This window comes from Macrosteles quadrilineatus, unplaced genomic scaffold, assembly GCF_028750875.1.
Source record: "Macrosteles quadrilineatus isolate MER2022 unplaced genomic scaffold, UCM_ALF_1.0 Scaffold_5__1_contigs__length_97177068, whole genome shotgun sequence".
Lineage (NCBI taxonomy): Eukaryota > Metazoa > Arthropoda > Insecta > Hemiptera > Cicadellidae > Macrosteles > Macrosteles quadrilineatus.
In genome coordinates, this window is record NW_026542598.1 from 85967843 (window position 1) to 85981470 (window position 13628).

Here is a 13628-nt window from a genome sequence, read left to right on the forward strand (position 1 = left end):
ATAGATAATTATTTTGAAACAAAGAATAATATAATATCGTAACCGTTTATTAATTGTTGTCAATGGTTATATCAATTTGTCAAGGAATAAAGAACTTGGAATAATAATTTTTCACAAAAATTCAGGATTTCGTAAAATGAGTATGTTACAAACTATTTTATTAACACAATTTTACTCTTACAATTTTACCCTTATGTACAGTAAGAGCATAAATAGGCCTACTAAGATTTCAAGTGTGTGTAATATTATTCCTCTTATTTCAAATAAAACTTAAGTCATTATTTTCAAATCTGGAGTCATTTGTTTTAATTACTTTACATTGTAGCGATATTGCTTGACAATTATGGATTGTTCTTTACTTTGAAAATGGCAATGTGTTCAGAAATTTCATAAAATTTTAGCTATAACCTTTTGATTTTGTAACACATTACAGTACTTCAAATTGGAAATACCATTTTCCATACTTTTGAAAGCTACAAGTAATTTGAAATTGCCAATGAATTTGAAACTTTTAAACTGAAATAAAATGATTGTAGTGAAATTATGCAATTAATGTTTAATATTGGTTATTTAACCAAATTACAAAAATAATAATACAGCAATAAGTAATAAAAATAAAATATATATATAAATAGTTTAAAATATACGTATATACAAACTAACTTAATTAAAACAAATTAAACTGTCATAGTGCACTCGACTCACAGGGCCAGCACATCCCCTAACAGCTGCGAGCCGGTACACTATAGCAATTTCCCTATCACTCTCCCCCCCTGAGATGATCCTTTGACACCGAAAACCATCACCACCGTCTTCGAAATATGTTGTAAGTGTTATATTGTGCAATTGAGCGATGGTCACAATGGTTTCGGTGCCACCCCACTCGTCTACAGAAAGATTTTCCAGGAAGCAATTCAACCTTTCCTCCCAAGGAACAATAACTCCATTTCGCACTGCTGGATATTTCGTCAAGTTGGCACTTATAGAGTCCTCTAGCTGTGCGCGCCAAAGGCCTGTAACATTAAACTTTTATTAAACCTAATAATTTTAAGTAATTTTATTTAATATTGATACAATAATGTTATACTTAAGGTTTAATGTTGATTAGCCCTATTTATATTAAATTTAATTTTATCAAATAAAATTTCTATATAATTGCATTTTGTTTTTTCGAAGTTTGTTGATTTTTTTATATAACAAGGTATATTGTAAAAGTGGCAAAACTAAATTTTTACTCCATAAACTCCCGTTCCCATGGTCCGATGATGCAGATCGGCAAACCTATTCAAGTTTATCCCACCTTACACTTAAAACCAAATTTCATCAAGATCTGAAAAAATAGTTATCATGTTCACGTACGCATATATATATTTAAATCTATATGTATATACATATATAAATTTATATATAATTCAAACGAATGGTGTTTTTGGCCTTTGGGGACATTAAAATAAAAGAGTAAATCGGTCCCGGACCCAGGTCTTATCATCCCACTTACGGTATTAGCTACTTCTGGCTTTTCTATAGGGAAATTTGCTAAAATCAAGATGTGTATGTCATAATCTATTTATTGTTTGTAATATCTGTGTGTGCCCTATAATTGAATAAATTAGAGAAAAACTCAAGTTTATTGTCGAGTGGCAACAGGATATTGATAAAGGTAAACACAGTAAACTGTCTCAATGACCTAATAGAAAATAAAGAAAAGTTCTTCCTTATTTTTTAAAACTTGGTATGATGTTTGATGCAGTTGAGTTGAATTATACCATGAAATTCCCTTTTAGCGAATTTCCCTAAGTATGTGTGCCCGTTGGCACAATATCTCGAGGAAAATTAATATGATTTTGATAAAATTTTGTACAGGTTCTTGAACCAGCATGATCGGACCTTGGTAATGGGGTTTTAAAGGGGTTGAATAAGGTAAAAGTGGGGGTTCTAATTTTTGACCTTCAAATTTAAAAAAATCCGATTTCTTTACAAACTATTCTTAATAGACTAAATAAATAAATTAAGTAATAATTAATTAGTTATTTAAGTAAATAATTAGTAATAAATTAATTTAATGTGCTATATTGAAGTTTTATTTACTAATATTGTTTATGGATAAAATTTTTAAAAAAATTCTTTAAAACTCTAAAGGTTATTTTGCTGAGAATAAGTAAAACTGTTATGGTTTGCTTGTTTATCAAAAAATTTTGATCAAACTTGGTATATTTGTTTAATTTATACTATTAATAATAATATAATTATACTATTTAATTTAAGCTATTAATATTTTACTAACAATACACCTTTTTACCCTGCTTGTAGCAGTAAACCTAGGTAATTGTTAAACCTAATGTGTTTTAAATAGATTGAATTGAAAATTAAAACAGGCAAATAGAAATTCATGTATACTGCAGGTTTGCTAAAACAGGGGTGTTTTGAATTTTGTTAGCAGCTTGTTATTATTTTAGGGAATTTTTCTGTACGTTTTTTTCATGAACATACAATGACAAAACTTGATTTGAATATTTATTTAAATTATCAATTCAATCAATTAAAGTTCGCTGACTATACAGGTTTGCTGCAAGGGATGTATTTATATAATATTTTGCATTTTTATTAGTGGTCGCATTTGAATTTGAATTGTGGCTAGGGATTCAGCTAATTATTTCTTTTTACCTAATTTAAATACATATTACAGTATATTTAGTTTGATTGTTATATTTATGTACCGGAATGCAAGTCCTGCTGACGAATATACTCCACAACCCTTTTTCGTAAATTTTTGACAAATTCCATATGATTGGGGTTAATGGGGGAAGAGAGTCCAAGCTGGTGAAGGACAGCTGAGAAGAGGCAATGACCGTCGCCGGGCATCACGACAACGGTCACAATTCCCTCGTGTACTCTGACTGTCTCTTCCCGCAGTGCAGAAGGTTTTGGTGGAGCAGGAGTCTTGGGTCGGTGAAGTGGGGATGGAGCAGGTGCAGGTGGTGGTGGTGGAGCAGGTGCAGGTGGTGGTGGTGGAGCAGGTACAGGTGGTGATGGTGGAGCAGGTGCAGGTGGTGGTTGTGGAGCAGGTACAGGTGGTGGGGATGGAGCAGGTGCAGGTGGTTGTGGACACCTCACAGGTATAAATGATGACAACCGAAAGGGCAAACCCTGAGCCATCTTCATGATGTTACCCTCTGCTTGCAGTTTGTCCTGATGGTAAAATATTGCAATATAATAAAACTTTATTACATTCTTATTATTTTTTAAAATATTTCGTGATCTTGGGGGTTTGAGATTGTCATTCCACAAAAAATTCATTTTGATAGGTAATGAAAGTATAATAAACTTGCTATATTTATATTTATTTTAAATAGGTACCTACTTGTTTTAATGATTATTTTAATTAAAAATGTTACTCTTTATTAAGTTTATAAAATTCGAAAATAGTTTATTTATATCTATAATATTATGACCACGATTTGATTTCTGTATTTTTGTTTGGATCGGATGTATGCTAAGTTTTATACATGTTTAAAACATACGTACAATTTAACTTAGGCTGAAATTTTACACAAAGGTAGATTTGGAATTTGTTTGTAGACAAATAGGTATTCACTTCCATGAAATCTTTTCAGATGCTACATTAACGTACTTGCAATATCTAAGTTTTAGGGGAATATAAACATTCAAATATATATATGTAGAAACTACAATTTGACATTTCGAAGAGAATAAAAATAATATTGATTTGAATGTAAATTCAATTTTCCCATAATTAAGGTCAACTGTCCTGTTCAAAAATTTGGTTGCTGCTAGCTTTTTATAAGATAAAAAATCAAGAATATATGAATCAACAGATATATAAGCCTATAATTTTAATTAATCAAATTCATCCATTGCTATTGAATGAATTAAATATTTTCATCACAACTACCCTGGCATTAAAAAACACAACCAAAAAGGAACATAACCCAGTTAGGGAGAATATTTTATTCAATTAATTAACCAAATACGGATTAAACTTGTAATCTATATATGAGGGGAAATAAGTACAGTATAAAAAAAATTACAGTATCATTCTATTTTATTAATTGGAAATATATTAATTAATGTATATTGTATATTAAGTATACTTATTTCGTCACAAAAGTGCTAACCTTCAAAGAATTCTTATGATGCAAATCATCCAGTCGTTTTCTGATAAATGGTGGATTGATTGCCAATCCATCCAACGTCTTGCAGCGTGAGAGAGCAACGTAGGAGAGACCGATCGTGAACTCTGTACGCCCCAAGTCCACGACAACCTAATAATAATTTAAAAGTATTACATGAAAACCAAATAATTCATTTTAACTTTTCTGTTAGAAAGTTGAATCTCTAAGCATCTGTTATTTTAGATGTTTAAAATTTTAACAAACTATTCTCTTTATTACTATTGTGCTGACTGACAATATATATACAGTCATATACATATTAAAATGAACTAATAGTGTTTTTTGGCATATAGGGGCTTCAAAACGAATATGTGTAACGGTTTCAATCTTAAAGGCTTACCACACAACCTATGGTAATAGATTCTTGTCCATAAGGGAAATTCAATAAAATGGGGGTTTTATAGACTTGTCGATTATATTTTGATTTAGCTCAGTTGAGGAGGTATGATTTTAAATATTTTACGATAAATTTTACATATTTCATTTATATTATATAAGTCAGTTTCTTGTTTGGAAATTAAACAGATTCTTTGATAAACTTTACATGGTTTTATATATGTAGATTGTTATTACTCGTAAACAACACATAGACCTATTTTTGCTATTGAAATACACTCTGGCAAACCTTATCCAGGCCCTAATGTTTGAAATTTAGATGATTGAAAAATAATAAAAGTAATTTATTTATATATTGAAATGGAAACTTAATATATGTTGGTATATTTTAACGGATTTATAAAGCAGGTACAGGAATTATAAATAGCAAATCAAACTGTAAATGTTTGAAATTATTTGGACGTGCACCATAAATTATAGTAATTATAGTATATGGAATTGTCTAGGTATACGAACCTAGCAAATTAAATGCAAACGTAACTGTAGATTGATAAATACTATTGCCTTTAAATATGAACCCATTGAAGAATTGCCATAGTATTAACGTCATGTATATAATAAAAATACATTATAGCTATTTATTTTTAGAATAATAATTTATATTCCGCCTAAAATCAAATGACAACTTACCCGGTCGTATGTTTGGCCTTGAGATTGGTGGACTGTGCTTGCCCAAGCCAGATCCAAAGGAATCTGCTCTCTTGTGCAAGTTGCATTTCCTTTCTTCCATGATCTTATTATCGGAGAGATCGGAAATGTATCTCGCTGCATCCTCGGTCCAGAATAATTGGCGAAATTCACCATGACAGCTATTGGTAGATCATTTGGGGTGGATTTTCCAGACTCATATACAATTGCCACGACTTCGCCGATGGCGCCGTTGACGAGCCCAGAAGCCACCCACAAGTTGGCCTTGAGCACAACTAAAGCTCCTTCCGCGAGGTAGATCACCTTCTGGAGACCTCCAGCGTCATCGCTAGTTCCCTGACTTGCCACCAAGTTGTTGTGTTTAGCAGGGATGCGAGCTACTGGGGAATGCAGGCCTAGTAGTCGGTTTAGGTTGAAAGCTTTAGCCGTCATTCTCAGGGAAAAGATGTGAATGGCATCGTTGAAGTTTCGTCGTTCTTCTTCCGTCAAGTTGATATAAAAACGATTACTGAAAACTGCATATGTTGCGACCGTGCAACGACCCCTGGCAACCTCGTCAAGGGCTTGCCTATAAAAAATAATTATAAATTATGTAATGGTTTATTGTTGTTCTCAAAACTACCTATGTTATTTTTTTAGTAAAGAGTCACAGTATATTTATATATGAAATGCTTATATGACATACACATTAAAAAATTAAGAATTTCCATAGTATACATGAAATTATATACTATTAATACATATCATCTATATATTAATAGGCAAGAAAATCTCTTTATATTTTATTATTTTTTTTTTTTTTTTGCATCGAAGGGAACATCTACGCATATTGTTAGAAAGATATTCTACTGTAGATGTGCAGAATCTCTTTAATGATAAAGGCAAAAATAAGCACATAAAATTAATTTAAAATAAATGACATGGGCCTTATAGGTTGCCATGCTGGTGCCGAAATCTACATCTACAAAAGACGAAGTGCGTTTGTATGTATATGACATATGGACCCCGAAACCCAGAGATTTTTAAGTGGTCCAGTGTCAGACTTTTGGAATGACAATGTTTACAAGTAAATATAATTTAAGCATATGGTTACATTCACCAACTGTTTTGTAGGTTTGAATAATCACAAAATTCTGCATTAGTCATAATTTGAAATAGTGCTACACTGTTTCCACAGAATGCTTCACAGAAATCTGTTTACTAATATGTAAGTAGCTGTTTCAGTTTAACTAAAATGTTTCAAGTAGGTATTGTCCATAAAGTAGGGCTTTATATCCCGTTGCAAGGCATGGGGTCAGCCGCTAGTATGAAATACTTAATATTATTCAATTTAGCCATAATTCAATATTTACACTATGAAATGCCATAATAATAATTGTCAAAGTTTTTTTTAATCTAAATCATGGGCTTACCTAAAGGTGTTATCAGTCTGTCTCATTGACTGAGTCAAGACAACAGCATGTTGGAACTGAGACACAGCAAATGCTCCTTTTATTTCAAGTTCACTCTTCGCTGATGGGGAATAGAGTGGTTTGCTTGCAACTGGGGGTAGCTGTCTGATGTCTCCTATGAGGTAGATACGAATCCCTCCAAAAATCTAAAAATTAATAAATAATTATAAACAAGGTCAGCTAGTTTGGTTAGATTTATTTTATATCCATAAGCAATCTATATGGGTAATTAATATTGTACTACAATTAGAGCTTTAAATTTCACTTAAACCCAAAAAATTCTCAAATAATATTATTTTTTCAGAATTGAGAAAAAGAATGCAATCCTAATACTAAAATGTTAATCATTTCTACCTCTGGTACACAAAATATATTTTCTTATATTTTCTGATATTTTCTTTATTTAATTAAAAAACAAGATTTTGAACTTTAAAAAAAATTTGTGTTAGAAGGTGGAAAAAAATTTTTAATCACAATAGTTCCAAACCTGTGTATAACTCAATATAGGGCTGAGGAGAGTAATAACAATAGTTCAAACTGAATAATAATTTTTCAATGTGATATGTTATTAGTAAATGCCAAAAACAAAATTCATTATAAAACTTTTATATAAATTACTACCTGAGAGTTACACTGAGGCTTGGATTCTGCACATCTTTGCTCTATCATCCCAAAAAGTGAAAGTCCTATCATCGAATACTCATCGATGATGATGAAACGGATCTTATCCATGTCTTCAAGGAATCTGTAAAGCATTTATTTAATTTTTTATTTTGTTGAACGTAAACGTAATATAAATACCACCACTGCAGCAAATTTGCAGATTAAGCAAATTTGCATTTGCCTGGTTGATATCTCATTAAAAAGACATTATTAATTTTCAATATCTAAATAACATAGTTTAACGAGTTCTTAGGTTTGCTGCTACAGAGAAGGGAAGAGGTAATTTAACTAAATGTTTATAGTAGGGCCTATAGGGAAAAGTAAATTTATATGCTAAATTTTATCAAAATATATCTATGAAACAGCAAACTACATTTGTTTATTTATGCTCCATATGATTACAGCTTTTTAATTTTTCTCGCATAACCATTAAGCGCATGACAATTATCAAAACACCAACTTAAGTTATTTGTTTTTTTTTATTCTATTTAATGGTTTTAAAAAAAATTGCTAATTTTTTTGTTTTTAGGGTTGAAAATTGGGAAATCCAATGTTTACTCCACAAAACCTTCCATGAACCCCTTTTCCCTTAGTCCAATCATGCTGGTTCGCAAACTCGTTCGAATAAATGTATGTTTAAACGTTTGTAGTTCGTTCCAAATTTCATCAAAACTCGATCATTTTTGCCTGGGGCTATAGCTTATTATTTGCTATATCAGGGATTTTAAACCATAGCAAAGGAGATCTCAACTATATGAAGCTACATACCGAGTTTTATCAACATTTATTAAGAAATAAGTAAGATATAGCATTTTATTGGGAATAGAGTACGCAGGTATGTGACACAGATATTTATAATCGGCGGATTTAGGCCATAATATAGTAGATTTAATATACATAAAGCTATAATATTATATTAACTGATATTATTAATGTACAGTATGTTTAAATAATAGGAGGTTATTTTATTTTTCCCCCATTATTGGGTCATATAAACATTGGGACAAAGTAATGTGTTTACCACTGTTGATTTTCTCAGTACATAATTGAAATATAACACTAACCTACACTTACTACTAAGTTGATTTTTTCCCTAAATCAAAATTCAATGGTTAAAAGTATAAAATCCGTTTACTTAAACTTTTAATAGTTTTTGATTTTTTCAAGGTATATTTTTATCAATGTTATGAATTAATTAAATCACCCTTGATGCTTATATTTAATTTTAAACTAAGTATAAATTGATCAATATCCAAACAATTTTTCTGTACAATAATCTATGATATATTGAGTTAATTTAGGCAAATCCATTGAATTTTTTTATCTCACCTCTTCTTGGCAGCTCCCTCAAGAGGTCTGTAACCTGACGTCCTGACTGGTATGCTCAAAGCAGCGTGAATCGTGTTACCGTTGATGTTTAGGGCAGCAGACCCTGTGGGGGCGAGCAACAGATAGCTAGCACTACCCAGGCCAGGAGTTTCTTTCAGGCGAGATGTCATAGACTTAATGACTGTACTTTTGCCACACCCGGCTTTCCCTTGTATGATAACCAACTGAATGGCATCATTAGGGGATCCATGCAGCTCTGCACTTATTTGGCTATCAAGAATGGCCAAAACCTAAAAATGTTTTTTATGTGATTGATAATAAATAAAACATTAAGGGGAAAATTTTAAAAAACACTATGTTACACATTTATAATTTATCATCTACAGTCAGTGGTTACTGGAAACCTTGGAATTTAGTCACTTCAATTTAACATAAAGTCATAAAACAATAAAATTATCAACCCAACTTCAGCTAATCCATGTTTTCTTAGTATTGATTTTTTTTCACCACTCTCGTGGTAACTATGAACCAAATTGATACTATTAATTAAGAAATAAATCTTTATATTATTTACTGTCAGAAATAATGAAGCAATTTTTCAAGGATCCATTTCTCTAAGGGTTTTAATCAAAGGATTTTATCGCAGATAGTATCTTACCCATGGCACTGTACATTGTTACAATAATATTAATATTACTGTAATTCTAATTAATTGGAACATTTCATTTTAATTGAAAATGAAGTTTTATGAAAACTCAATGTTTAAATTAATTTATCACCTGGCGCTGCTCTGCATTCAATTCTATGGAAGTGGACTGTTGCTCCGGAACTTCGATGTCAAGTCGTTTGCAGGATTCCAAATGCTTCCTGAGAAGAGCCGAAACATCAAATATTGCTGATGAGGCGTTCCAGTTGTATTGAACATCAATTTCGCGCCTCCCAGGCTCTACTTGATCAACACCTCCGTTCGGCATTTTTTTTGATACAGCAATCCATTCGTCTCCAGGAATTGCCTCCTGCGACGCTGGAATTTCTTCATAGTCGTCATCAGGAATTGGAATATCCAGAGATGGATTTCTTTGAACTTGGAGGAAATTGTATGCTTCTTCCCATGACTGAAAAGTACCTATAACAATGTGATAAAAATGAGATTAACAATTAGTTACATCTATCATTTTTAGTATAAACGAACTACTAATTAGTTTTTTCTATACCCAGAAACAAAATTGGTAAAAGAAGTTCTGCATTTTTGTAGCTACCAAAATTAAGTAGTTAAACATGCACAGTAGTTTGATATTGCGAGATATAATCAATATACTGCAATACAAATCTATATATTGAAATAAGACCTCTTAAATAGGATTTTGAATGTTTTTCCATTAATTAATCAGCTACACCGTAACCGTGACTCTCAAAATTATTTTATCATAATGTACGAGTACAGTAACACTCTCGATTATCGAAAGTCTTTGGGACCGTGGTTACCTCAAATCCCGCAAACTTTGGATAAAATTGAGTACCGTATACTTGAATATTGAGGTTAGAAAGTAAGACAACTGTGGACGGTTTTATTAATTTAAATATAAACCAATAAATACGAAGATAGAATCACTTTAAAGAAGCAAATAAATGATAATATTTAAAATTAACTCAAACCTATATATTAAAAATTATTGGTTTTTTCTTTTCCAAGGTGGTTCGGCCCTTCTACCCGGCTGATTTTCATAATTTTGACCATGAATTAAAGGTATACACGTACAGATTTGCAATCAAGTATTGGCATTAATTATCTGACAAATATTTATGCTCAAAAGCAACTTCCTCCTTGTACATTTCTTATTGGAGATTGGTAATTTATTTTCCTAGTTCATTTGGCTTCTACCCAACCGATTTTCAAAATATTGAGCTTAAAATAAATCTATACAAGTACAGATTTTCCATCAAACGTAATCATTCATTTACTTCTAATAAATAAATCATACAAAGCTTCCCCTAAATCTTGGTTCAACTGTTGGTTTTTAACTCTTAGATCAGCGACTGATTATGACAGTTAACCACTGAGTGTTAAATAGATATGAAAATGTTGTCCATTTTCAAATATTAATAGCATTCTGTTAATATTTTTTAATAGAATTCTAAAATACATAGTTGAGCATTTAAGCATGACTAACAATTCAGGTTTGATGTGAATGTAGCAATATATAAATTCTATCCTAATAATAATATAAGTGAGACTGTTTGGATATATGTATGGTTGGATTGATTTTTGTGACAAGTAATTGCGAAAAATACTGATTGGATTGGGCTGAAATTGGGTGTGATGATAGCTTACATTCCCGATTAACATATAGACTATTCTTATCTCAAAAATACTTTTGGGCGAAGCCCCAGTGGATCTGTAATTTCCCATGTTAACCTCATGAGTATTCCCATTTAAAAGAAACAAAATAATTTTGTTGACTGTTTCAACTACAGAAGTTGGTTCTATGATATTAAATAGCATTAAAAAGTTATAAGTTATAAGTTATTAAGGTATATCAACAGGGTGCAGCACTATTAGTTTGAATTATCATCTAATTTGAACCCATCCAAAATTCAAATATTTCAAGACCGAATTTTATACAAAGACATTGCACTTCTTTTGTATATTGTGCTCAGGTGCTGGGTGTATATTGTGCTGCTGGGTTTGTATTCAGTTAGCATCAAAAAGCTCTAAAAAATGAGAATTTCAATTTTTTTATTGTTCAGGGGCAGAAATGGAACATTATGGCTATTGTAGATGTGCTATACTATATCATGCTATTAATTAAAATAACCAAATATTCAAACATTTTCCTCTCCCTTTGCAGACGCAAAGCACGAGTTTAACTACAATGAGCATTCTAACTTGTATTCCAACCCCGTACAAAGGACAGGTACTCTGCTAGTACTATATAAAACATTAAAATTTAGGTGATTACAATTATCATGATTATTGACTGTGGTTATATAGATTGTAATACCTTTTGCTACATTTTCATCTCGCCAAGGGACCTTAAGGAGCACTTCCTGTCGAAAGAAGGCCTCCCTCAATGAAGGATCAGAGGTTATCTTCCTTCGAGGGAAGACACTAACAATGGCTGGGACACGACGACGAGTCCACGCTCCTTGCCTCTTTGGAACAAATAAACTTGCCACATCCCATAGTGAAACATCCTCTAACTCCAGAGGACGTTTGATGTACTTTTCTATGAGAGAGGTGTTAACGTGTTCATCCTAGAAAAGGAAATTAAATATATGATTGACCTTTTAAGAGTGTTCATTACAACTATTGTATTTATTTTATTTGCTGTGAAAACTACGATTTTTAACTGTTACTAATTTAAATACGTAAACAGTTTGTTTGTGTTAAAACTTTCAATTTAAAATTTCATATCGTGGAATATTTAACATTTACTTTTTAACATAATTTTGATGATTAGTTATTAGAAATAGCTTTTCAATAAATAATTGTATATAGATATCTTAGTTAAAAAAATCGTATCATTTGTTATAACAAAAATAAATACCGTAATATCAATGTTGTTGTGAGAAAATTTGGCATTTGACAAACCTAAATAACACTTTTCTTAAGCACATTATTCACCTAAAATTAAAAGGTTTATGTAATATTTATTTTCTATACCAGTTAATGTTGATAAAACATATCAATAAAATTATCATTATGTTTTTTTTTCTATATCTGTTTGATCAGTAATTTAATAATTTAATACACTTACTACATGTTCACTTGTCGGCTCTTGATGTACTCTAGCAGGGATCCACTCTCCTCCTCCGAAATTCAGTTTTACAAAAGCCCTTGATGCAGAAAATAGTTTTTTCCCAGTTGTTAGATGGAGAACTTCTTGGCTTGAGAAGTCTCTCTCGCTACAAGTTTGCACCAATAGCTTCTGTACAGCCTTCCTTGCGGGCTCAGTGTCATCTACTTTAGTTAGAATGTTCTCAAACATTTCTGCCATTGTTTTAGATTTGACCTACAATAATAATGATAAATTAACAATATTGTTAAAATATAAAAATCTATGCAAACCTTATGGTACCAATTTTTAAAGGATGAACATTGTATAATGGCAATTAAAAGTAAATCGTATTATGTATAATTTTTACGTATATTTTTTATTCATTAGGGGTTTTATCTGTTAAATCCTTTTTTACTCCGTTTACTTAATATATTTTTATGATCAAGGTGTCATTTTAAAACTTATAACCTAGCCCATGTTATAATAAAATTTATATAGTTAATCTTTGTTTAAATTTTCATTACAAGTTTTCAAATTAAAATTTTAGTAAATTAGTGAGTTTCAGCAATTGAAGGAAATACCCAAAGACATTTTTTTAAGATAATTGTGCAAGAAAGCATATATACATATATTATACTTAAGCAAACATTACTTGTACAAAACTTTAGGAATATGTCATTGTAAAAAATATTATATTTGCATTTTTTCTTACCTCCGATTTACTGGCATATTTTGCCATATAGTTGAGGAAGGCATCTTTGGACATGACAGCCGTGATGTCCATGTTGGCTCGCCACAACTGCAACGTCCACGGGTTATATTTATTAAGAAGCGCGTCATTTCTCTTAGTTACAAGTTCCATGACTCCCTTCTCATTGGTGTAAACGTGGGTTATGTCACTGAGGTCAAATGGGAATTTGTACCGGCATTCTAATTGGTTTGTCCTTTTATTTTTTCGGAGACAATAACTGGTAGAGCAGCGAGTGTGTCGCTGTACTTTATTCACCAATTCTGAGAGATCCACTTGCCGGTCTTCCACTTCCAACAACCGTTTCCGACATGGATGTATTTCTGCAAGTGGAGTGTTGAGCCCCGGATTCATGGTACAAATCAGGTTGTCGAAATACCTAAAGAAAATGATCGTTATAGCATTGAGTATTGGATAGGTA

At 31.4% G+C, this 13628-nt stretch overlaps 2 protein-coding genes across 2 annotated transcripts in view; both read right to left on the minus strand.

Moving 5' to 3' along the window:
- The window catches only part of LOC128994427 (methionine aminopeptidase 2-like), a 43516-nt gene that overhangs the window by 12510 nt on the left and 17378 nt on the right, over window positions 1-13628 (minus strand). The window lies entirely within an intron of this gene.
- LOC128994428 (ATP-dependent DNA helicase PIF1-like) lies at window positions 942-8916 on the minus strand. The gene is made up of 6 exons (XM_054418988.1): window positions 8681-8916; window positions 7310-7433; window positions 6650-6834; window positions 5220-5805; window positions 4137-4283; window positions 942-1013 (listed from the first exon to the last, which is right to left on the minus strand). The coding sequence occupies exons 1-6, from the start codon at window positions 8848-8850 to the stop codon at window positions 993-995; spliced, it is 1233 nt and encodes a 410-aa protein (XP_054274963.1). The 5' UTR covers window positions 8851-8916; the 3' UTR covers window positions 942-992.